This window comes from Eumetopias jubatus, unplaced genomic scaffold (genome assembly GCF_037043125.1).
Source record: "Eumetopias jubatus isolate StellerSeaLion01/CBP00866 unplaced genomic scaffold, mEumJub1_p1.0 scaffold_3, whole genome shotgun sequence".
NCBI lineage: Eukaryota > Metazoa > Chordata > Mammalia > Carnivora > Otariidae > Eumetopias > Eumetopias jubatus.
This window is the reverse complement of record NW_028274809.1, coordinates 43,933,445-43,957,725: the sequence shown is the minus strand read 5'-3', so window position 1 is coordinate 43,957,725 and position 24,281 is coordinate 43,933,445. Positions and strand designations below refer to the sequence as shown.

Below are 24,281 nucleotides of genomic sequence, written 5' to 3'. Positions count from 1 at the left end.
TTTGCTCCAGAACCATTTGTGAATGTTGAAATGCAGTGAACAGGGTGAAAGAGAGGAAGTGAATTAAAGAGGAAGTAGGAAGAGGCCAGGATACAAAGGTCTTTTGATGGAAGCATTTTCTTTCTCTTGGTTCCTGCATGTGGCTCAAGGGGGACACCCAAATTTGACATCAGTTTGGCTGGAGTCATGTTCTCCAATTTTCCATGGGTGGTGGGGAGGGGGTACAGATCTTTCACTATATCTTTGGGTGGATTTTATTAGTTAGTAAATCTTGAACTCCAGCAGTAAGCATTTCCTGCATGCTTTCTCTGTGCCAGACAGTGGCCATTAGAGAAGTACCCATGCTACCTGGCCCTTAGAAACTTATAGTCTGGGAGGGGAGAAATAGTCACACAGGATTACTCATTTGCTTGAAAGAAAAGAACAGGATGCTATGAGAGTTCTTAACAAGGAAACATATTTGAGGAGGTGACAATTTAAGCTGAGACCCGAAGAGTAAGATTTTGTCAGTAACAAAGAGAAAAGGTGAGGGTTTCAGGCAAAGGGGGCCGCACGTGCAGAGCAGTGACAGTTTCCAAATTACAATATAAGAGGGCCTTAGAGGCAGCAATTTGAGTGGTGGGCTAGAAGCTACTTTGACATAGAATTTTGCATAAGATTTATAAAATATCAATTGTGCATCTCAAAGGAAAGATGGGCTCAATGCATACTATAAGAGATAAAGCACCCCAAATCTCCTTTTGTGCTACTACCATGTAGGAGCCATGAGATAGGTCAGGCCTATTTAAAGACCCAAAAGAAGGCAGTTGTGGCCCGGGCATAAACCTCAGTGGGAGACTGGCTGAAGACGAAGCTACAATTCAGGTAGAGCCAAGGAGCCTTGTTGTGAAGGTTACACATTGTTAATTTTATCCTAAATGTAATGGGAAGCCATTAAGGGTTTTAAGCAGGAGAGTAACATGATCTGATTTTATAGTTTAAGATCATTCTAGCTTGATAGAAATGAATTGGAAGGGACAAGGAGCTAACAACTGTTGAGTTTCTGTATGGACCTGTCATTGAGCAATACATATGCGTTACTCATTTAATTCTTACAACAGTCCCCCAAAGTGGGGGAACTGAGGCCCTTCATGGTTATATAAATTGCCCAGATAACACTAGGAAAAGCAAAAAAAAAGTGTACAATTCATTTTATTGTTGTGCAGTTAATGCATGGGGCATACCGATAATATCTCAATGATTGTTTTGTCATAAAATTCTGTGGGTAGGTGATGGTCATATCCAGAAATGCAGTGATCACAAAAGGGTTTATACGTGTTTTTGCAGCAAGGAAGTTCCTGACCCTGGCCGCTCATCCAAGAGATATTGGATACAGCCATGTATGATTAAAGCTACTATAGTATTTTCTCTTAAAACCTTTCTTAACATTGTTAAATGTGCAAAAGACCTCTTTTCACTGTTTTGATCTCTTTGTCAGGTTGTTTTCCAGGCAGTGGTTGCTAGGAGTGAGAGTTTATTATTTAGAGCTAAGTGGAGCCTAGATATCCCATCCCCTTAGAAAGTACAAAAAAAAAAAAAAAAGGAAAGAAAGAAAGAAAAAAGAAAAAAAGAAAACCCTATGGTAATTGACTTGAAAATTATTTTTGCAACACCATTTGTACCAGTCCACCTGCTTTTTATTTACTTGTGGTTATCTCTTTTTTCTAATGGTTCTCTGCACACACTAAGGTTTCCTCCAAAACACTGTCCTGGAGACGGTTGGAGTCTGATTGCCAGGGCTCTTCAGAGACAACAGCTGCTTCTAATAACTGTGAGCACGTGCATGCTGAGTGACTACAGAGTCCCCTGCCATGAGGTTGAGTGCCAGCCGGCTGCACAATGCATGAATTACCCTTGAATATAGTTGCCTTTATTGTCTGATAATGCTTACCACTGGGGGAAACCCCACTGAGACTGAAGTTGTACCAACCAGGTTACAGAGACATTGTTCCACATGTGGGACTAGTTCCCACCCAGCCCTGAGGTTCTTGGCTGGATATTCTTTTGCCCCTTCTCATATTACCCCTTAACGGTATCTTTGATTATTAATCTAAGAGTGTGTGTAGCTTTTTGCTCTTGCAAAACTGCCATGTGCTAGGCTGCTTAGAACTTTTGTCCAGGCACTAAACCTAAAAGATTGTTTAACATTGTTTAATATTTACAATGTGTCACCCGCAATTCCAACAGTATCTGTTGGAAACAAATATACATGAGATCCCATCAGTGTCTCATAATCTCCAGATAAAAGTTACAACTGCATATAATCAGAATCACATGCTCAGAATCACAGTTCAGATCCACGTGGCACCTTTGAGGTCACTTAGGCCAAGCTTCCATCTAATAGATGTGGGAACTGAGGCACTGACAGGTCAAGGGATTTACCCAGGTCAACCAGCAGGGTAACGGCCAGGCTGCAGCTAGAATTCCGATAGCCGCACTCTCGGTTCAGAAAGCCTTTAGAGATCTATATCCATTATTAAACTCTTTAATATATAAACATAAGTTTAATTCTCAGAATTGGACTTAAAATTTATTTATTGGATCTCTTACTGTACAAGGACTTGATTTTCCTCTCAACATTTGGGCAGATACTAGGGAGTATACACACTTAAGACACTTCCCTTGGCCCATGTCACAAATTATTGAGAACAAACCACAGTTATGAAGGAGAATAAGTTTATCTTTAGAATGTCCACCTTTGTTTCCCATCCTCTCTTCTCTCTTCTTTCTTTGGTATTCCTTTCAGTCTTGCTGGTATCTTAAGATCTGTATCCCAACCTAGTCATCAGTCTTTGGCCTTCCATGCTTACCATTTAGGATAACCCTTTATGTCTAGACCTTTTCCTACCTCATTTCCTCCTCTGTCTACATAAACTTACTTATACAGTATATATTATCCTCTTAGTTTCTCCTCTCAGGTATGATGTTAGCAAAGCTCATAATCAACATACATGTGCTCCTGTCTTTGCCTATCATGAAATGTCAAGTTATCACTATCTCAGTCACTCTCTTGGATAAGATACTATTTCTAGAAACCTCTATTAAAATGTAAAGAATGTTAGCTGGGAGGTAAAATCCATGAAGGCAGTATACTGTGTGAAACCAATACACCCTGCTAGAACTAAAATCTAAGCCTGTCTCTCCCCAAGTCATAAGTATTTTCATTTGTACTATGCCTCCTGGTATGTAGAAATGAAATAGCAAATGTAGAAATGTAATAGCATCTGGTACTCAATACAAGTGTAGCTAATAAATACCAAGGCTGTAGGTGACTCTGGATTTTTTTTTTTCCCCATCTGGAACAAATAGGTCAGTGACTATGTAACTATAAGATTAATTTAAGGAAAATTTAGGAATTTAAGGATTATGAAGACATGTTTTTTATTTTTTTGACTCAGATTACATTTATCAACTTTGGAGTTAGTTGTGGAAATAACTGCTGGTCAGAAATGGCATTCAATTGAAAAAGCATAAAATATGCTTATTTGAATTCATGGAGTCAAATATTTTGGACATATACTTTTGGGTAAATGGTCATTTTATAGGCTGACCTTTATATGTGCAGCCAATATGATTGGCTTCTCTATGATCCAGTGCTCTTTCTCCCACCTTCCTCTCAGATTAGATGGAATAATTAGGAGAGAATGTTTTGCTGTGGTAAAAATAGCCCACAGATCAGGGCACCTGGGTGGCTCAGTCAATTGAGCATCTGCCTTTAGCTTGGGTCCTGGCTCAGGGTCCTGGGATCGAGCCCCATGTCAGACTCTCTGCTCAGTGGGGAGTCTGTTTCTCCCTCTCCCTCTGTGCTCTCCCTTCTCATTCTCTCAAATAAATTAAAAAAAATCTTAAAAAATAGCCCACAAATCACAGAAACTTAAAATGACAGTTTCATTCTCTGACCTCAGAGACCAAGCTAGACAGAGCAGACACCAGCTTTAAGTATTAACAGTTATAGGGACATAGGGAAAGAGAGAGTAGAAAATTATGCATTGGATTTTTAAGCTTATAACATTTCCCTGGTCAAAGCAAGTTGCATGGATACATTCAACTTTAAGAAAGCAGAGATGTGCAATCCAACACAGGTGGATACTGGAAATATTTAGTAGAGAGTGCTAATACCACTTCAGATTACTTATAATTCCCTGAACCTACCATTTAACTTATTTCTTTTTTGTTCTTGAAAGAATGCCCTTGTCAATCCTTATGTATCTGGATTTCTACCAGTAAATGCTACCACCTTTCTAGAATATTTCATAACCTCCCTGATAGAATTCATTTCTAGATCTTTATCCACTGAATATACAAATATATGTAATGTTTATAGCATCCAGACTAATATATTTTAATTAAGAGTTTACATTTATCTGACTTTCATCTAACTCTTCAAACCAAAAGATGATGTCTTCCTTACTCATCTATTATATAATCTTAGCTCTCACCATGGTGGTTGGTGCCAGTAGTCACTAAAAACAAGGTGTCCATAAAGGTCCTTTTGCAATTTGAATTTTTAATAAATTTCTTCTTCTTTGTGAAATATGATAGAGGAGGAATTTACTTGATTCAAAGAAAATTGTGAAAGGTTCATTTTTAAAATATATTTCCTTTATTTTCTAGTTAATAAACTCCTATGTTACGTTAATTAAGCCTCAATTCAGTTATCGAAAATGATGTTATTTAAAATGATGGTGGAGGGATGCCTGGGTGGCTCAGCTGGTTAAGTGTCCGCCTTCGGCTCAGGTCATGATCCAGGGTCCTGGGATGGACCCCCACATTGGGCTCAGCGGGGAGCCTGCTTCTCCCTCTCTCTCTGCCTCTACCCCTGCTTGTGCTCTCTCACTCTCACTCTCTCAAATAAATAAAATCTTTTAAAAATATAAAAATAAAAAAATAAAATGATGGTGGATATGTTGAAAGCAAAAAGATCTACATCCTCCTGTCTAGCTGGAAGAGAGATGCACACAAATAGAGTAATGCAATAAATGAAGATATTACCAAGTAAGCCCTGATATGGAGAGGAAGAACTCTTTAACTCTCCCTAGGTCGGGGAAAGCTTCCCAGAGGAGATGCCATTTGAGCTGAGTTCTTAGAAAAGATAAGGGATATCCAGATGAGATTAGTAAGGGGCAATGGTAGGGGTAAAAGCCACAGCTTCGAGAAATATGTGCTGCTTTTAAGGCAAGTCACTGAAATACTGAACAGATTATTTAACATTTCTGTGTCAATTTTCTCATTTGCAAAATAAGATTGTACCTATCTGCCAAATTCAAATGGCTGTTATAAGGGTAACAACTGTTATGAGGGTAAATGTGAGGTTATATAAGAAATTGGAGAGCATCATGAAGATGTAAGATGGAGACCTTGAAGGGTCAGTGGAATTTGGATGGGTAGAGGGAAAGGGGCTTAGGACATACAAGATGATAAGAATGGTGTAAGCAGACTCCAAGGAGAAAAGTCAGTTAGGTGAAGGAAAACTGATAATTTTGGCAAGAGTGGAGGATAGCAAGTTAAAGTTCAAACACTAACCAATAAGGTTCAAGTACAGAAGTCTAGTTTAGCAGAAAAACAAAGCTGGTTGACTTAATATGGCTCAATACTTTTTTGTTGGGAAAGAAGGGAAGCAAATCTAGAGTTACAGAAATGATTCAGAGTCCAAACTGGGGCAAGCTTCTTAATGCTCATTGTACTCCAACTCTACCCTTTAAATCGTGCAAGGCTATCATATGTGGCCCTCAAACAATATGCATATAGGTTAAACGTAGATATATAATTTAGTGGTGTTAAAAAATGAGAAAGAAAGGGGATGTGATAAATTGTAACTCAAGGCAAAGAGAGAGACACAGAAAGAATTTTCTACAGTGTGACTTTGAATCAATCAGGATGTCTTAATGGAAACCCAGATTCAAAATGATTTAAGTAATAAGGAAATGTATCACATATAACAAAGGAGGGCAGGCATCAGAACTGGTTGCTCATGAATGTCAGTAGCTCATGAATGTCATGGAGATTCTAGACTCTCTCTCCACTCTGCTGGCCTTGGTTTGTTGGGTTTGTCTTATGTTAGTTCCTCTCTTTGGTAGCAATAGAGCTGCAGCAGTTTCATGGGGAATGGAATTTCCATGGCTGGCTAGGACTAATCATCTGGAGTAGAATACGTGCTGGGGAACAAAGCTTAAAGAAAGTTACATTGCTATCATCATCTGATTGTTCAGGACAGGGTTGGAAATGTAGCCCATGGCCCAAGTTATTCTTGCAGATGTTTTGTTTCACTAGTATGGTGTTAAAAAAATTGAATGAGTTGTTTACTTTTATAAATCAGAAGACTTTATTTATTTTTAAAAATCATATTTCGGCATTATCTTAAAGAATCCAAAGGTCTAGCTAACTGTGCCTGCATTCCACTTAGCTAAAGCTGGGTAGGGTACATTAGTTACTTCCCCTTTAGAAGAGCATTCCAATTCTAATTTACTAGAGCCTCATCATTCCCTAATGCATTATAACCTAGTCTGCTTTACTCAAGTTACCTACTGAGCCTTTTACTGGGGAAATTATTCCCAAAGATTTTTAAAAGCTCTGTGCTGTTTTTATCCATAAACATATCTCTTGTAGGCATTTGTCCAAAGGCTCAAAAGAATAGAAGGCAAGGACCACAACTAGCAGGAGAGTGAGTCTTTGCCAACTCCACTATGTTAGTTGAGTGACTTTATTAACTTATAATTTTCATAACCATAAAATTTAGCAATTGACACCTGTCCCCAATAGGAATGTTACAAAGATAAATAGCTTAGCTGCAAAGGAAGGAAGGATATATTTTATTCATATTTTATTAATGAAAGTATTCCTTCCATATTTATGTTTGAGAGAGCCAAGAACCAAATAATTTTTTCTATAAGGTTTTCAGTTAAATATTAGTCACTCTTACCTTTTGTAAAGCCTAATTTAGTTCAAGGATATTGTCTGTTGGTTGTACTCTTGAAGTATGTTTACAGAGCAGCTATATTACTTACTAGTTCTATCGGCTAGGCAAAATTAGATAAAGTTTAAAAGGAATCATTAAAAAGTGAAAATTGGATTTGTAATATTTTCTACAGTTATAATTGTTAGAGAAAGGAAAGAGCTTTCAACATTATAATAAAGCTTCTTTAATTATAAAATATTTCAAACATAGAGAGAGCAAACATAACAAACATGTATGTATCAACTCCCCAGGCACCATATTTGCTTCAAATTTTAAAAATTATTTTTTTAAAAAATCAATCATTACAGATACAGTTGAAGTTCTCTGTGTACATCTGTTCAATCCCATTTCTCATTATAAATACCCAGAAATAATAGCCACTATAATGAATTTGATGTTTATCATTCCTATGCACATTTGAAACTTTTAAACCACACATATAAATCTATAAATAATATATTGTTTTGCATGTTATACAATTTTATAACCATGGCATCATAATATACATATTCAGCTGAAACTTGCTTTTTCTCAACATTGTTTTTGAGACTTACCTACTTTAATACATGATACTGTATTAATCTTAAATAATGTATATTAAGATTATATGCAAATATCACATTATTTTAATTCATTCTCCTACTGATAAAGAGAGTTTTTTAATATATCAGTTTGTTGTACTATTGAGGGTGCATATGAATAAAGTTCTGCCTCAGAACATACCACATCGTATTGTTACTGTGAGAAGCAGCTCAATCATAAATCAAACTTTCTCTTGTAGAGTTAGCTTCTTGTTACTCATAATTGGACAGAGGGAATCACAGTAACTATAAATGTCAGATGCTTAAAAAGTATAGAGGTATAATGGGACACCTGGGTGGCTCAGTTGTTTAAGCGACTGCCTTCGGCTCAGGTCATGATCCTAGAGTCCCGGGATCGAGTCCCAAATCGGGCTCCCTGCTCAGCAGGGAGTCTGCTTCTCCCTCTGACCCTCTTCCCTCTCGTGCTCTCTGTCTCTCATTCTCTCTCTCTCAAATAAATAAAATCTTTAAAAAAAAAAAGTATAGAGGTATTTGAAGGAACCCATACTCTATAAAGGATAAATACTGATTTCTTTTTACCCCAGAATGTCAAAATACATTACTGTGTACTCATAGTTTTTCAAAAATGTCTGAATTTTGGATTTAGCTCCATAATTTCAGTAGAGTTCAATAATTGGTTTCTGGATTGGTAATATGACTTTACCATTGGATGAGCATAAATATACAAAAAACCAGGCTCATTTTTCTTTTTCAGAGCTTAGAAAATGTGACAAATTTCAGATGCCGAACCAACATTAGATTTCATAGTATAAAACTAACATAGCATAATGGATATAAAGCTTATACTTCAAACCACTAATTTCCCCTAATTAAATCTAAATATTTATGACATATTGAAATATCACTCAAACATCTCCTACCTGAACTTTGGTTTTAATCATCCCTGAAAGAGAATGCCTATTCTGACTGTCCCTTCAGTGATACTCAGTTTCAATTGCTCTGGAGGTTGACTGCCTAACTTTTAGAGTTCTCAAATACTCTTTGTAATCCATATTAGTCTCATGGTGGCCAAGTTGTCTTCATTTAAGTTGGATGATACATCAGTTAACCTAAGTTAAGTTATTCTATTGTAATAATCCCTAAATCAAAATTACTTACAGGAAGGTTTCTTTCTCTTCATGTTATTTGTCAATTGCAGTCATCTTCAACTTTGTTCCATTATTCTGGGACCCAGGTGAAGGGGCATCACCTCTTTGGGACATGCCATTCTTGTCATACAAGGAAGAGAGAGATGTTAGAACTAAGTAATGACTATTAAAGTTCCTGCTCAATGTGGCACTCATCACTTCCCTTCATATTTCATTGAACAAATTAAGGCAAAAGGCCAAGCCTGCCATTCAACAAGGTGAGGAGGTAAAGTCCTCCCATTGGAAGGGACATAAATATTTGGGAACAGTAATTTGATTTACCACAGAGGTTATTTTTATTCTCAAGAAGGTATCCTTTTGATTGACTTTTGGAATATTTATAAAATCATTTTTTTTTAGGTTTTTACTAATCATACAAGCAAGACTTTCTTATCTTTGAGATGGGGTTTAGTCCAATTTAATATTTTCTATTATACTACCAAAAATAAGAATTAAAATTACTTTGAAAAATTAATATCTAGAGAACTCATGCATATAATTGTGATCTAAGTATAACCAATATTAACATTATAAACTGAACTAATTGAATCTTTACCATATCACTCCAAATGAAGGAAAGTAACTGATTACCACCCCACTCCTGTTCCAGCCATCAGGAGGCCCACAAAAATAATTTCATGTAGTTAATATTTTGGATGAGACCGTTCAAGTAGTCTCTTCAAATGTGATGAAAATCTATTTTTGTGTGACATTACAAGGAAGAGAGATTTAATTTACATAGGTGGCAAATAATAGATTTTTAGATTTAATTATATATGACATGTACATTTTCTTTTTAATCTAGCAATTCTTCTTTCTGTAGTACTTTTTAACAGTTATTTGTAAATAGTTGGTATCTTGGGCACTGAGCCCAGCTTTGCTTAATCTTACTGTCTTTGCAGCAGTCTATTTCTATTTTAAGATCCTTTGGTAATTATTGGTTTGTTTTCTAAAAATGGAGTAAATGATCTCATTTTGGGGAGCTAACTTCTTCTTAAATGATTAGATGGTTTAAAACAACTCTGGCTTTTCGATAACAGATGTGACAACAAAATCACACTGCACAACAAAATTTATTCACTCATGGAATAATAATAATATTATTATTTATAGCTAGCACTTATAAAATGCTACTGGTATTGTTCTAAGTGGTTTACATATATTGATTCATCTAGTCCTCACAACCCTGTGAGATAAGATATTAATATTATCCCCATTGCATAGATGAAGGATCTATAATACCTACTTTAATACAGATCTAAATTCAGCTTTGGAATAATAAGTCATGGTTGACAGGATTTATCAGCAAGACTAGGAAGTTGGCCAGTTAAAGCAGGAAACCAACAGAAGAAAGGGAAGTAGTAGCAGAAGCTGTTTAGAGGTTTCCTGAATCCTACTCTATTTTCTTAATAGAAGAATTTCAAACAAACAATTTAGTAAATTCTTTTAAGCTGTTAAGCAAATTATTTTCTACTTAGCTTTAGGTCAAAATAACAACCTTTTAGTTCTTGTGAAAGGCAAACTCTGGAACTTATACATAGGTTACATTATGATCTTGAAACAGTTTTTTTTAATCTTCAAAGGAACTCAGGAACTCAGGAATTGTTCTTCTAGTTAGAACAGAAACAAAGTGCATAAATTCCAATTTTCCTTTGGATGGTTCATTACCTTCTCAATGGCTATGGGACCACAACCTATTGTGGGATGACTGCACTTAATATAGTAGCAAAGAGGAAGTCTATGAGTAGCTCTGACAATCTAGCCACCTGTTAATCTGGAGACACATTTTCTATTTTTAAGATATGTTGGTGGACCATTGTATGTGTATAAAATGTTTTTATAGGGATAGATTTTGTTTTATATGATGATATAATGTAACAGGTAAACAATTAATGTAAATAGTAATTAACTCCAATTCATGGTCACCCAGTTGTCTTTGATTTAAAAACAACTGAAGATTAAAAACATTATATAACATAAAGAAATCAAATGAGAATATGAATTTTATTTATAGTAGTTTTAATTTGCTGTCTATAACTTTTTCATGGTTTTCACAAAGGGATTAAATTTCATCAGACTCTAAGTTCTTCTAAATGTTAGGAGTAACATATGCCCATTTTTATAAGCTCATCCCTGAAAGTAGAAACTCTAGAAAACAATCAATTACTAGGTTTGCTTTCCATATTTGTTAAGTATACTATAAAGTATTTAAACCTTTAAACATTAGAAAGAATTTTCACTTGAAAATTAGAGAAACTAAGAGAAAAACCAGAAGGAAAATAATAACTGGATTTGTCAATAGCTTGGATGGGGTTGAGAGAAAGGAGACAGTCAAAACTGATAACCAGTTATACCTAAGAGATCATACAGTATTCAGGTTTATGCCATTGGTGAGTCAGACTGGAAAGGTTAGGCAGGGATGGTATTACCTTTCCTCCAAAAGTTGATGTTCCTTTTCCTGAATATATTATTATTTTGACTCTTCAAATTTTAGTGACAGGTAACATTAAGTAGTAATAAAAGCCCTATAAATAATTTGCAATTGTCTTAACTTTTTTTAAGGCAATTAAGTGATTTACACATGATAGCTTTTTCCAGGTTCTTCCGGTTAAACAGCAGACAGAAAAAATTTAAACATGGCAAGACTCTGACATGTCAAAGGTCACATAACCTTTAGGTACAGCCAGATTTCCTATTAATCTGGTAGTATATTTTAAGACCCATTAGATTACGAAATCCAGTGATCAGTTGATGATGTACCTGACATACATACTGTTTCTTAAAAACCATCCCATTAATTTTTGTGGATCTATGCATTTAAACGTAATTGTTTCAAGAAATCTTCTAAAACCCTTTTGTCATGTTGTGCAGTGCATAGGTAGTCTCGGAGAAAAACTCGAGTTTATCAGATCCTTGGCTCTTTTTCCACAGGTCCAAAAGGATAAATGGATAGAGTGACACTAAGCTGAAACCATTTAAAGAACCAGTATTCGGATGCACCTATTTTAAAATGATGAAGCAGCTTTTAAAATAGAAAAGTATCCAAAATTTTGCTTTCCAGCAAACTAGTGTTAAGGGAATCACTGCGATCCAAAAATATTTTTGAGATATCAGTGTACATTAAAACAATAATTTTTAAAAAGGAAAGCCGTCGTATTCTGGAATTTCTCCCTCTCTTCACCCTAGCCAGATCTCCAACCATCCAAATGGCTAAGTCGCATAGCTGAAAGGATTTTGCTCATTTTTTCCAAAACACTTCACATCTGGGTAGTGGCCAACCATGGAAAGTTTCAAGTCAATGTAACATTTGGGAGGGAGATGAAGCTCGTCTGGGGCTGCCTGCTCTGGACCGCGGCCACCAGAGGTGTCGCCTCACGCCCTTACCGGATAGCCAGGGCCAACTGCAAGCTTGGACCAGCCGACCTCCGACGGCCCAGCCCGACGCCAGCTCCGGCCAACCCGGCCGACTGCTGGCCACTCGGCGGCAAGGGCTCTTGCCCGTCAATCTCCCCAACGGGTTCGAGGCCCCAGAGTCCAGGAGCCAATCCCTTTCGTAAATGTCGAGACCCCTGAGTCCCCAGTTCTTAACTAGCGCAGCCTCGCGGTTGGCAAAGCAACAGGGAAGGGACTAGGCTAGAGCCCGGCCTGGCTCCCACGCCTCACACGTCAGTTTGGTTCCCCTCCCCACCCGCCTGCCCGCCACTCCCCCGCCCGACTTTTCGCGAACGCGGCGCGGAGAGAAATTTGACTGCTCCAGTCACCAATTAGGAGAGAGGTCGAGGATATGAGCCAATCGGAGTGGGGAAAAGAGGTAGGACGCGAGCGTCCTCCCGCCCCCGAGAGGGTGAGCGCGGAATGTCTCCGGCCCTCCCCTGCGCCTCAGCCTCAGTGCGGAGTCCTCGGCGGCGTGAGGAGAAGCGGTAGCCGGTAGCCTCGGTGGCGCAGCACAAGCTGCGGGAGCCGGTCCCGAAACCACACCCACGTCGCTGCTCCTGTCCTCTTTTGCCCTCTCGGCGTCCCACCGGAGACCGCGTTCCCGGAGGAGAGCGGCCACCCACGCCCCGAGCATCCTCCCCTGTCGAGCGGGTGCTGACAGACCCAGCGGCATGATGCGACTGCGAGGCTCGGCGATGCTGCGGGACCTGCTCCTGCGGCCTCCCGCCGCCACCTGCGCGGCTCTGAGGCGGGCACAGCCCCTCGCCACACAGTGCCGGCGTCCCCAAGGCGGGGGACAGGGGGCCGCGGGCCCAGCGGCCGCCGCGCGACTCTACCCGTGGTGGGGCGGGGGCGGCCGGCCGGCGGGGCCCCTCGCGCGGGCACTGTCTAGCTCCCCCTCGGAGATCCTGCAGGAGCTGGGCAAGGGGGGCCCGCAGCAGCAGCAGCAGCAGCAGCAGCAGCAGCAGCAGCAGCAACAACAACAACCCGGGGCGTCGCCGCCCGCGGCCCCATCGGCTCCCGGCCCCAAGGACGGCTCCGGGGAGACTGACGCGTTCGGCAACAGTGAGGGCAAGGAGCTGGTGGCCTCAGGCGAAAAGTGAGTGTCTCCGCTAGGCGGAGGAGGCCTCCCCCTGCGTGGGGCCCGAGCGCGGGCCCGGGCCTGTGGTGGGGCGGGATGGGAGCGGAGGTTCGAGAAAGAGAAAGAAAGAGATGCCGGGCGGCCTGCGCAGTCTGCGCCATGTGATTAGGTCCGGCCCCGCCCGCGCCTTCGCTGCCGGCGCCCCTCCGTAGGCCCCCACTTCCCTTCCCCGCCCCCGGCGCGGGCCGCCCGGGAGGAGCCGCGGAGGGGCCGGAGGGGCCGGCCTGGTCCCCCGCCCGGGAACCGCGGCCGCCTGGTCCGCGCCGCGTGCTCCGCTCCCCGGCTGCAGCACCTGGCCGCCTGCCCAGCTCTCCGTGGGTGATGCCACACGAACATCTCCACCGAGTGACATTCAGGAGTCGGGTGTGGAGCATACCCTGTGCCTTCCCGACTCCTGACTCGTCGCTTTTCAGCCTCGGGTTTCCTTTGTAAGCCAGCCCTCCTTCGATCTCTGCCACCATCTCTTTAGAAACCTAGCGTGGCAGAATATTCTCAGTATTTCTGGAGTGGCTCTTTCAGGCGTGGTGTGGAGCCATCTGGGGCACCGGAAATAATGTTTTCGAAACGAGATTAGGAGGAAAAGAGTCATGTGGCCGAGATGGGGCACGCAGTACGAGACTACCTGTTTGCAGCGGGGACCAGCTTTGGCCTGTCTGATGTCTTTCATGAGATGGGCGAATTTTTAAAAAAAATAAAAATCAAAATGGCCAAGGTGAAACGTGACTGGTAAAACACTATGAAAAATCCGAGTTATGTAGTTTTTGTGACTTAAATAGTGATAGAATGTTAAGTCATCTATGCCACACAGTTTTGACTTAAAACGAAATTGTTTTTTCTTACACAATATGTGAAGCAGTTTCTTAGATATTTTGTGTAATATAAATGGACCCAAACTTGGTTTTCCCAGTGTGGGTAAAAATATATCTGTATGCTTTCTTTATACTTTACTCCTTTGCTGACATTGTACTGACATTACGCGACCTCTTTTGCCTCCCCGTGGCTTATGTTACTGTCTCCAGCCTCATATCACCTTAAGTCAAACTGAAAGTGTCGTTTGATTTTTATATTTTCAATCTCAGGCCTGCTTAACATTTCCTGTAATTGAAGTTGGCACCTTCCTAAAACATTCCAAGCTGAAGTTTTCCCAGACTGAAAAATGTTACTTAAAAAAAAAAACATACTTGGTGATGGGCAAAACTTGTGGTATTCTGTGATAATGGTTTTGTGCCACAAAGTAGACTTAGGACCATAGGCAGGTCATTTAACATCTTTAGTTAGATGATTTAAATCCCTTCAGGGTCCAAAAAGCTAGACTTCTGTTAAATTTCTACCTCTCTCATGTTTTTTAGGGACTAGCATGTGTGTGCTTAATCTCATCTGGTACTCTCTTGTACCTTATCATCTGGCTTACCAGGCCTGGAACTAATTTAAATACCTGAGCCCAGAGTTACAGAATTGCAAAATGCAATTGCTAGCGTTTAAAAGTTGTCCTTATAGGCTATAGGATGGGAGCAGCTTTCTGTTGAAAATGTCTTCCAGTCTGTGTCTCTTCAGTGGCTTTAGTGTCCCTCTTTTTTTCCTTTTTGTCAGATAGGAAATTGAGCTCAGAAGTTTCTAGCTTCTTTGCCTTCAGAATAAGAAATTATCTCTTAGCCTTAACTTTGAAACACTTTGGCTAATACTTACTGACAATGACACATAAAAATTGTCCTGTATCCTAACCACCAAAGAAAACCAGTCTAGAGAGGGAATCCTTCAAGAATATTTGCTCAGATGCCCCGGGAGTTTGAATGACCAATAAGATAATCTTGTTTACCTTAGTTCAAAGGAGTTTCTTTTTCTGCCACCAAAGTTTGGAGTAATAGCTAGACTGGCTCAGGAGCAATCCAAGTATATGATAATCTTGAGAACTTTCAATCAAGGATTTAAAGAGTGAACCCCAGCTGCCTCCATTCCACATACAAAGTTGAAGAGCACTGGCCTCAAGATTGCCAAAAAATTTTTAAATCATACTAAAGTTTCGATTTCCTGAATGATCTGGTTTCCAAATGTAGCTTTCCTCCTTTGACTCCTTCCATTTTGCCTTTATGTGATAAACATTTCTCTCATTCTGGGAGGTAAGCTTCCAGTTGATCCTGTTATCCCTTTGTAATGCTTAGCTTCCAAAGCATAGTTCATCCCGCAGTCAGCAAGCCATCTGGAATGCCAACACTCCGGACTCTGCCAGGTTTTATGGGGGATTATTAAAAGAAATAACCATGTGAAAATTAAATGAGTTGACATTTTGTAAAAGGCTTAGGACAATATTTAATATGTATTAAATACTACATGACTTTATTAAATAAGAAAATTGCTTCATTTATTGTAAAACATGACAAGGACATTGGCCTTTGAATTTTAGGCTCGCACATGAGAAATTTCTTTTGGTTTCTTAGTTTCCAAAAAGAATTTGAGAAATTATTGTACTTTTTATATGAAACTAATTTGCACTGTTTATCTTTTTGGCCTGTTTACCAGTAAGCTCAGAGTGAATTTAATAACCATAGCAATTTTATTAATTAGCAGGGCTGAGGTATTTCCTTTTCTACTTTACTTGGTCTGACTATTTTATTAACCTTACTATATTATTTTCTGGAAAGAGGTGGGATATAAGCACATTAACCTATTTATTTCCATAATCAAATTCTTTGAACCAGTGTCATCCTAGGCTAAGCCATCTCCTTCAACCAACTTCACTCTGGTCTAGATTCCTGATTTAGCTTAAGCTTTTACTACTATCTTAAATATCTGATAGAAAATGTAATGATCTTTGCCCAGTTTTGACTGTAGTGCACTTAATTTTTGTTGCTATCATTTCATCATTTTGAAAACCACTTGGCTTGGCTCTCTTCGTTTTTTAAATTGTTCTCTTTGCTTTCCTGGCTCCTTTTTGGATTTGCTCATTGAGTAAACCCTGAGGCTAAAGCATTTGCTTCTTTCCCACTTGTCTGCCTTCTCAAGAGCATATGCCTTCTCTCAGCTTTGACTTTCATGGTAATATTTCATCTCTCATCCACACTCTTTTCTCACATTTATCTCTACATATTTGATGACCCAAATTTAAAATCTGTGCCCCCATATTCATTCTTCTGTCCCATTTCAATCTATTTTGCATACTGTTCTGAGATTAATTATAGAGTTTTGATTTCAAACTACCACTCTCCTTCCAGAATATCAATACAGGCTGGGAGTGAGCCTTATATCAAAATCACAGACCATGCTGCAGCATTCGGTATTCTTGATCAACTTTAATGCCAAATGCTTGCCCAGCATGGACATTTTATCACACTGTTCTCCATCAAGCTTCATTTCTGTAAAGCTCAGAAGTGGGTATCCTGTCTTAATGAAGAGTCTCTGAAAAAGGCTAGCAGGTGGGGATGAGGGACATTTTTGTTAACCTTTTGTTTGGACATTTTATTGTTTAATTAGAAAGGAAAAAGATATAACAGAGAAGGACTAGGCTGGGAAAATATCAGCACGTGTATGTTCTTTAATAAGCAGGTAATTCATATAGGGTACAATATTGACAATACAGGAAACAGTATTCCATTAAAACAAGGAGATCATTTTTCCCCTATCAGATGGGCAGATGTTAAGTTAAATCAAGCAATGTAGAGGGTGAGGGGAATAGGAACTCTTACATTACTAGTGGAAGTATAAATTAGTTCAGCTATTTTGGAGGGTGGTTTGGTAGTATTTGTCAAAAACTTCATACCCGTGTTGCAGTTAGTAATTGAATGTTTGCTCATCAGCATGAAGTCATGGCATTTAAAAATATATTTTAAATTAAATGTGCATAGTTAAAAATATATTAAGGGCACTTGGGTGGCTCAGTTGGTAAGTGTCTGTCTTTCAGCTCAGGTCATGATCTCAGGGTCCTGGGATCAAGGCTCTCCTCCCCACCCCGACTCATGAATGCGACTTCTCTCTCAGAATAAATAAAATCTTAAAAATAATAATAATAAATAAATTTATATATATATGTATAAAGTGAAAGAGCAAACAAATATTTTCAGCTAGCTTCAGATTGTGTAACTTATATTTTGGTAGTTAATATTTATTAAATGGAAAGTGAGGGGCAAAGAATCATTGAATCATAATGCTGTAAGAATTAACTCTCAAAGTAAGATTAAATGCCTATGCATTTCAGCAAACACTGAATTGGGCCTATACAACAGTATTGATAATGAAGTTGAGACAGTATTTGGCAGATATAGATCATTTTAAAGTGAAAGAACCTCTCTGAAATAGGTGACAAATTCTGTCATCCTTTAATAATGCATTTGCTTTTAATTTGTAAAAGTGAACATATTTACAATTCACTTAAAATCAAGATTGAGAGTGTATTTAATTGGGGGATTTCAGTGAACCCCTCTGATTTTATTTGTGATTTTCTCTGTTAAAAATGTTTTTCTAGATTACAGTTATCAGTGAGTTTCAGTTATTCTTTTAATGGCCAGTCGTAACATACACCATAACGTTATTTGCTCTCTGATATTTATATTAAACCACATGCATCTATTTAGTCATGGATATATTAATTTTTAGATGAAGTTCACTGAAAGAGCATGAATTAGATCTTGAACTTTAGTTTCTTTGAGTCTTAGCTTCTTTTCAGGCTTTACTGTTTACAGAGAAGTCTGCCTACTCAAAATCAACTAACTCAGGAAATGACTACCAAATTGAATTCAATTTTTTTTATGAGGCAGTAGGTAGGGAAAAGTAATGGGTAGGAGGGACCCTGTTTTAGTCTGAAAAAGCTAAGTGTCATCTTGAAGAGAACTTTGTTGAAAACATTTGTGAGTTTGAGTTTTAAAAGATTATTTGAAATAAGTAAAAAAGATACACTACTTCCTTGTGATTATGAAGTGAAAAATTATGGCTGTAGAAACTAAAAGTCTGATTGTAGGTTTTGCATTCTTTGAGGAGCTCAGTCTTTAAATGCTGTATAAATCAAGGAGTTGTCTGCCTTTTCACCTTTTAAGTCATTTGCTAGTAAGAGGAATGCTTAAGAAAGCTGAGTGAACAGATATATTTGTAAAAATAGTTACTAATTGCTGATATCTCTAAGTGAGATCTTTTAGGTAGACACTTACTATGATTTTATCCTGGGATCTACTCAGGTATAAAATTTTGGGGGGAGTGCCTGGGTGGCTCAGTCGGTTGAGCGTCTGCCTTCGGCTCTGGTTGTTATCCCAGAGTCCTGGGATCGAGCCCCGCCTCGGGCTCCCTGCTCAGTGGGGAGTCTGCTTCTCCCTCTACCTCTCCCCCTGCTTGTGCTCTCTCTCTCTCTCTCTCTGTCAAATAAATAAAATCTTAAAAAAAATAAAATAAAATTTTTTTGGTTATGAGACACAGTGCATATGACTAATTATTGTACTTGGTGATTTTTCTGGCTACCTACAATGTAGTACGAGCGTGTTAATGTGTCATTTTGGCTTCCTTTGGGAAGTGTTCTCTGGTTGGTATGTAACATTGCTTACTGATTCCTAAAGAAACATTTATAGTGAAATCACTAATTTTAAAACATGGAACTATTTACATTGTATAATGGAGAATAAGTTGATAACTTTCAGGATTTGCATATATATTTTTGCCTTCTAATTTCCATTACAGACCTCTAAAGTTTTTTTTTTTGAGATTTATTTTATTATAGAGAGGGGGAGGGGAAGAGAGAATCTCAAGCAGATTCTGCACTGAGTGTGGATCCTGATGAGGGCTCCATGCGGGGCTCAATCTAATGACCCTGACATCACGACCTGAGTGAAAACCAAGAGCCGAAATACTTCACCAAGTGCGCACCGTGGTGCCCCTAAAAAAGATTTAATTTATTTCTTTGAGAGAGAAAGAGAACAACCTGGGGGGAGGGACGGGGGAGAGGGAGAAACAGACTCCCTGCTGAGCAGGGAGCCCACTGTGGGGCTCGATCCCAGGACCCGGAAATCATGACCTGAGCTGAAGGCAGATGCTCAACCTACTGAGCCACTCAGGTGCCCCTAAAAATATTTTTTTAAAAAAAGATTTTATTTATTTATTTGAGAGAGCACAAGCAGGGGGTGGGGCAGAGGGAGAGGGAGAAGCAGACTCCCCACTGAGCAGGGAGCCCAATGCGGGCCTCTATCCCAGGACTCTGGGATCCTGACCTGAGCTGAAGGCAGATGGTTAACCAACTGAGCCACCCAGGTGCCCCTAAAAAAGATTTTTAAATTGTTATCTTCATGAGGGTATTCTGAGTGACATAGGCACTTAAGATTCTTGGTGGGAGTTCTTAAGAGTACAAACTTTTTAAGAGCAGTTTTTAAACTGTATGAAACTTTAAATATATTCATACATTTTTAGGAATCTAGGCTGAGTTGTAGAAAGATGTATTCACTAATATTTTTGACAGTATTATGCATACTAGAGAAGAATGGAGAAAAACTTGTGTTCAACGTTAGTGGAATGGTTAAGTAAATGATGATATATACATCCCTATGAGAGTCTCTTATTCAGTCATTTAAAATGTATACAATTACTTTTGGGGGTATAAGAAAATGGTAAGCCAGAAGTTAGAATACAGAATTTTCTGTGCAGTATGTATTATCTTAAGTGATCCTTAAGCTTTAAAAAAAAAAAAGCTTAGAAAAAGTATCTGAGGAAAATAAACTGAAATGGTATTAGCAGTGGTAGTTTGTGAGAAGGGGCATGTTTTTCCTGCCTCTTTAGAGTTATTAAGATTGCTCATTATGAGTACAGTTGACCCTTGAATAATGTAGAGGTTAGGGGTGCCAGCCTCCCCTCACAGTCAAAAATCCCCTGATTTCTCCAGAACTTAACCACTAATAGCCTACTGTGGACTGGAAGCCTTACCAGGAACATAAACAGTCAATTAATACATATTTTACTATGTTTTATGTATTATATGTTATATTCTTATAATAAAGTAAGCAAGAGAAAAGACTTATTAAAATCATAAGGAAAAGAAAATACATTTATAGTACTGTACTGTATTTAAAAAATCCACATATAAGTGGACCCACGTAGTTAAAACCCATGTTGTTCAAGGGTCAACTGTATATATAACTTCTGTAATTAGAAGAACCACATCTGTTAAATTTTAAAGTTGTAAATCTCTACTTTGCTGTCTTAGTCAGCTAACCTAATATCCTGTTTCTGATACATATAACAGGAAGTACCTACATTACATTAAAAAGTTAAGAAAAAAGATCATGAGTGGATTTGTACAGCTCTTACTTATCAGCATTATCCAACTGATTCACTATTCGCAAACATCAAGCTTTTTTATTTCTAAACTATCCTTGGCGTAAGTCTCCTTAGAAAATGTTGCATATGTTTTGCTACAGTAAAAAGTTATAATGAGTAGAGTTTAACATTTCTTGTTCCAACTTAGGTTTTACCATAAGGGAGGTAGCATGGCTGTAGTGATACTCTCAGGCAAGTGTTGGCAAACTTTTTCTCTGAAGGACCAAATAGTACATATTTTTGGCTTTGCATGCTATCTAGTCTGTGTTAATACTATTCAAATTAGCTGTTATAAGCAAAGCTGTCATGAACAGTAGGTAAATGAATAGGCATGGCTATCTTGCAATAAAACTATGTACAAAAACAGGGGCACTGCTATAGTTTGCTGTTGGTGGCCCCAGCACTAAACTGTATTTAGTTGTGTAATGTGTTCTCTCATATTCTGATTGGTTCTACTTTGAATGAGTTTGTTCCTTTGTGGATTTTTGTATCTTGTGTCAGCTGCTGCATCTTGTTCCTGTTCTTTCTGTCTCCACTTTGGCTATCTTCTCTTACTCTCACCTTCCATACCTAATTCGCTTTAGCTTTTAAAAAAATTTTTCCAGTAAAATGCATATAACATAAAATTTTTTTATCTCAACCATTTTTAAGTTTACATCTCTCTCTTTTTTAAAAGCATTCAGATAATTAGGCTTTTCTATAAAATGTGTGAATATAGATCGTGTGTGTGTGTATGTGTATTTATATCTCCTGAGTAAGTTTATAGTCTTTAGTATAGGAATTTAGGAGGACATCTATTTTAGCATCTTAAAAACTGAGAATTAGAATTGGAAGTGACTTTAAAAACATCTAATTCTGCCTCATTTTATATATTTTATAAGTTGGCCACATATACTAAATGGCCTAACTAAATGACTAAAGTTCATACAATAGGACTTACTTTGTTTTTTCATCCACTGTTAGAGTAATAAAATACTGTACCAAATTGATTACTTTCTTAGGTACAGGATTGGAGGAGACCTTAAAAACCCATCTTCCGGGGCGCCTGGGTGGCTCAGTCAGTTAAACATCTGCCTTCGGCTCAGGTCATTATCCCAGGGTTCTGGGATCCCTGTTTGGCGCAGAGTCTGCTTCTCCATCTCGCTGTCCCCCCCCCAAATGAATAAATTAAAAAAAAAAAAAAACTTAAAAAAAAAATCTCCCCGGCTGATGTTTTTTCCTCTTCTATTATACTCCCTGAAAATTGTTACTTATCTCTGGTTGAATACTTCCTTGACTGGAGTTCATTCCCTTAGAATATAGCACCTTCCATTTCAGAGCTGAAGTCTGCCTTACATTAACTTCTACTTACATATTTTAGTTATTTCAAAGACATCATTTCTAGAATGGTAGTAAAGTGATTAAAATAACAATTCACATAATATCTGTATTTTTACAACTAGTGATTTATTAAAGGATACTTGACTGAAGGAATAGGTGGTTGGAAGGACTAATAGAGTTGGACATCAGGGACTTGATCTGCCCAGGTCCTTGTCCTCCCCTCAGAGACCAGGAGACTGCCCCCTGCAAAAAAAAAAAAAAGAAAAAAAATTAAGGAAGTTAATACACCAGTCTTGAAGGTTTATAGTTTAGAGAAGTCAGGTAATATGAAATGTTACTTAACAAAAATAGGACAATATAGTTGATTTCAATTTTTTTCTTCTCATTTTGCAGTTCTTCGTAAAGGCTTGCTTTTCATTTTCCTCCTTTCATTTGATACTAGAGTTTTTTAATTAAATTTTGAACTGATGAGGGAGAGTTTGCAGTATTGCTCCTGATTACAAATTATACTTACTTGATTTCTCCCACCCATCAAGGCAAAATTGAATGCTTACTTTGTACTTCCTAATACTTTTCTTACACTTCTGTCATAGTACTTGCCATGTTGCTGTAGTCTTGGCTCTCCTAGATGGCATCCTTATTTTATTCATCTTTATATTTCCAATGCTTAGCACATAATAGGCTGTATAAGAGATGTATAAAACTTAGTGATGCAACCCAGTGCAGGCTAAAAAGAGTATAGAAAATCTTGTTGGGGAAAGTCGTCTAAAACAATTGAAATGATCACTGATGCCTTAAAGGGTTAGGAAAAGGAAGGTCATAAACAGAAGGCTTATATAGATAAAAAAATTAAAGGCACAATAGCAGGACTTATTTACAGGTTGGTGAGTCTAATTAATTAAAAATGGTAAGTTTAAGAATAGATAGTACAAAGCCAAATGTAGAGAACTGAATACCAAACTGAGAAGCTGAAATAGTCCTTTGGTATTGGGTAACTGATTTGATTGATCAATAAACAAAGACAGTACCTCTTTGCATGTTGCAGAAATTGGCCCTGAATTTAAACTCCACATGTAAATTTTGGGGAGGTAGTCTCCTCATTTATTGTTTAATTTATATAGATCTCTCTCAACCCTGAAAATTAGGTATTTTCACAGCTCATAGGTAGAAACAGGCCCCTAATTCATATATCTTATGCTCTCAATAGTGTTCCTTGTAAACACCCAGTGAACGCTCACCTTCATTGCTTTGGTCGTTCTATTTTCTTTGCTGGAAAATCCCTTTCTGTTGCCATGTTTTCAACTCCTACCCCATCTTTCAAGTCCAGCTGAAATTCTGTGTCTTCTAAAAAAGCTTTACCTTATTAGTCCACAGTGAAGTAAATTTTCAGAGTGGATGCCATAATCTCATTCTTGTAATTCCTCATTATGTGCGTCGTCTATTTTCAATTTAGACTGTAAGTAACAACTAACATAAAGCTGTACATGTCATAGATGCCAGTTAAATACATGGTATTTTTCTTTTTCATTTTCTTAAAGAATGATTTTTATGTTCTAAGCAAGTATTTTGTAAGGGTAAAGTAGAGGAAGGAATGGATAAATGAAGGCACAAAATGATGGTGAAAGGCTCTTAAGGGCAGAGATTAGAAAGGAAGTGAGGGGAAATAAAAGGGAAGGAATAAAAAGGTATGTAACAAGGATTTTTTCTTTGGATATACTGATCTTCTATGTATATCATTTTGTTTTATTTTTTTAAGATTTTCTTTATTTGACAGAGAGACACAGCGAAAGAGGGAACACAAGCAGGGGGAGTGGGAGAGGGAGAAGCAGGCTTCCCGCCAAGTAGGGAGCCCGAAGTGGGACTCCATTACCAGGACCCTGGGATCATGACCTGAGCCGAAGGCAGGCGCTTAATGACTGAGCCACCCAGGCACCCCCGTATATCTTATTTTAGTTGCTGAATGTCATAACTATTTTATATTTTTCCCTAGGGAATCTGGATGGCTCACTCAAGTTTATCAATAGTTGCTAATGTAATGATTTGAAAGTCTCCTATAATCTATTTTTTTGCCATTAAAACTTAAATACTCCTGAAGGATTTTTTTAGTTACTATATGCTTAAAACTATAGTTTTAGCTTTTGAATCTTAATAGCAAAATACATTACTGTGAAGTGTTGCCACAAAGCCATATTAAATTTGGAGAGAGAAAAGGGGGTAATATCAAGAAAAATCTTTGGAGTAATTGCTTCCTCTTGAAAGTTTGGGGAGAATCTTGTCATTTATTTGTTTATGAGAGTTGAAGCTAACTCATTCTCAGATCAGAGTCTGAGCTTTTAAATGCTGAGTTAGGTAGTACATTCTTTTTTATCAATTTTGACCTA

At 38.3% G+C, this 24,281-nt stretch overlaps 2 protein-coding genes across 6 annotated transcripts in view; one reads left to right on the top strand and one right to left on the bottom strand.

Moving 5' to 3' along the window:
* The window catches only part of STAT1 (signal transducer and activator of transcription 1), a 293,833-nt gene that overhangs the window by 158,126 nt on the left and 111,426 nt on the right, over positions 1 to 24,281 (bottom strand). For all 3 annotated transcript variants that reach the window (XR_015767855.1, XR_015767856.1, XR_015767857.1), the window contains exons 27-29: positions 22,041 to 22,143; positions 15,116 to 15,519; positions 8,695 to 8,804 (exon numbers count right to left, since the gene is read on the bottom strand). The gene's annotated coding sequence lies outside the window, so the exon portion shown is untranslated. The remainder of the gene's footprint in view (positions 1 to 8,694; positions 8,805 to 15,115; positions 15,520 to 22,040; positions 22,144 to 24,281) is intronic.
* The window catches only part of GLS (glutaminase), an 80,228-nt gene continuing 68,529 nt past the window's right edge, over positions 12,583 to 24,281 (top strand). For 2 of the 3 annotated variants that reach the window (XM_028122953.2, XM_028122959.2), the window contains exon 1: positions 12,584 to 13,257. In XM_028122953.2, the coding sequence (XP_027978754.1) occupies positions 12,830 to 13,257 (428 nt within the window). In that variant the 5' untranslated portion in view covers positions 12,584 to 12,829. Of the gene's footprint in view, positions 13,258 to 24,281 lie in introns of all 3 variants that reach the window. The other variant, XM_028122944.2, reaches the window with a different exon arrangement.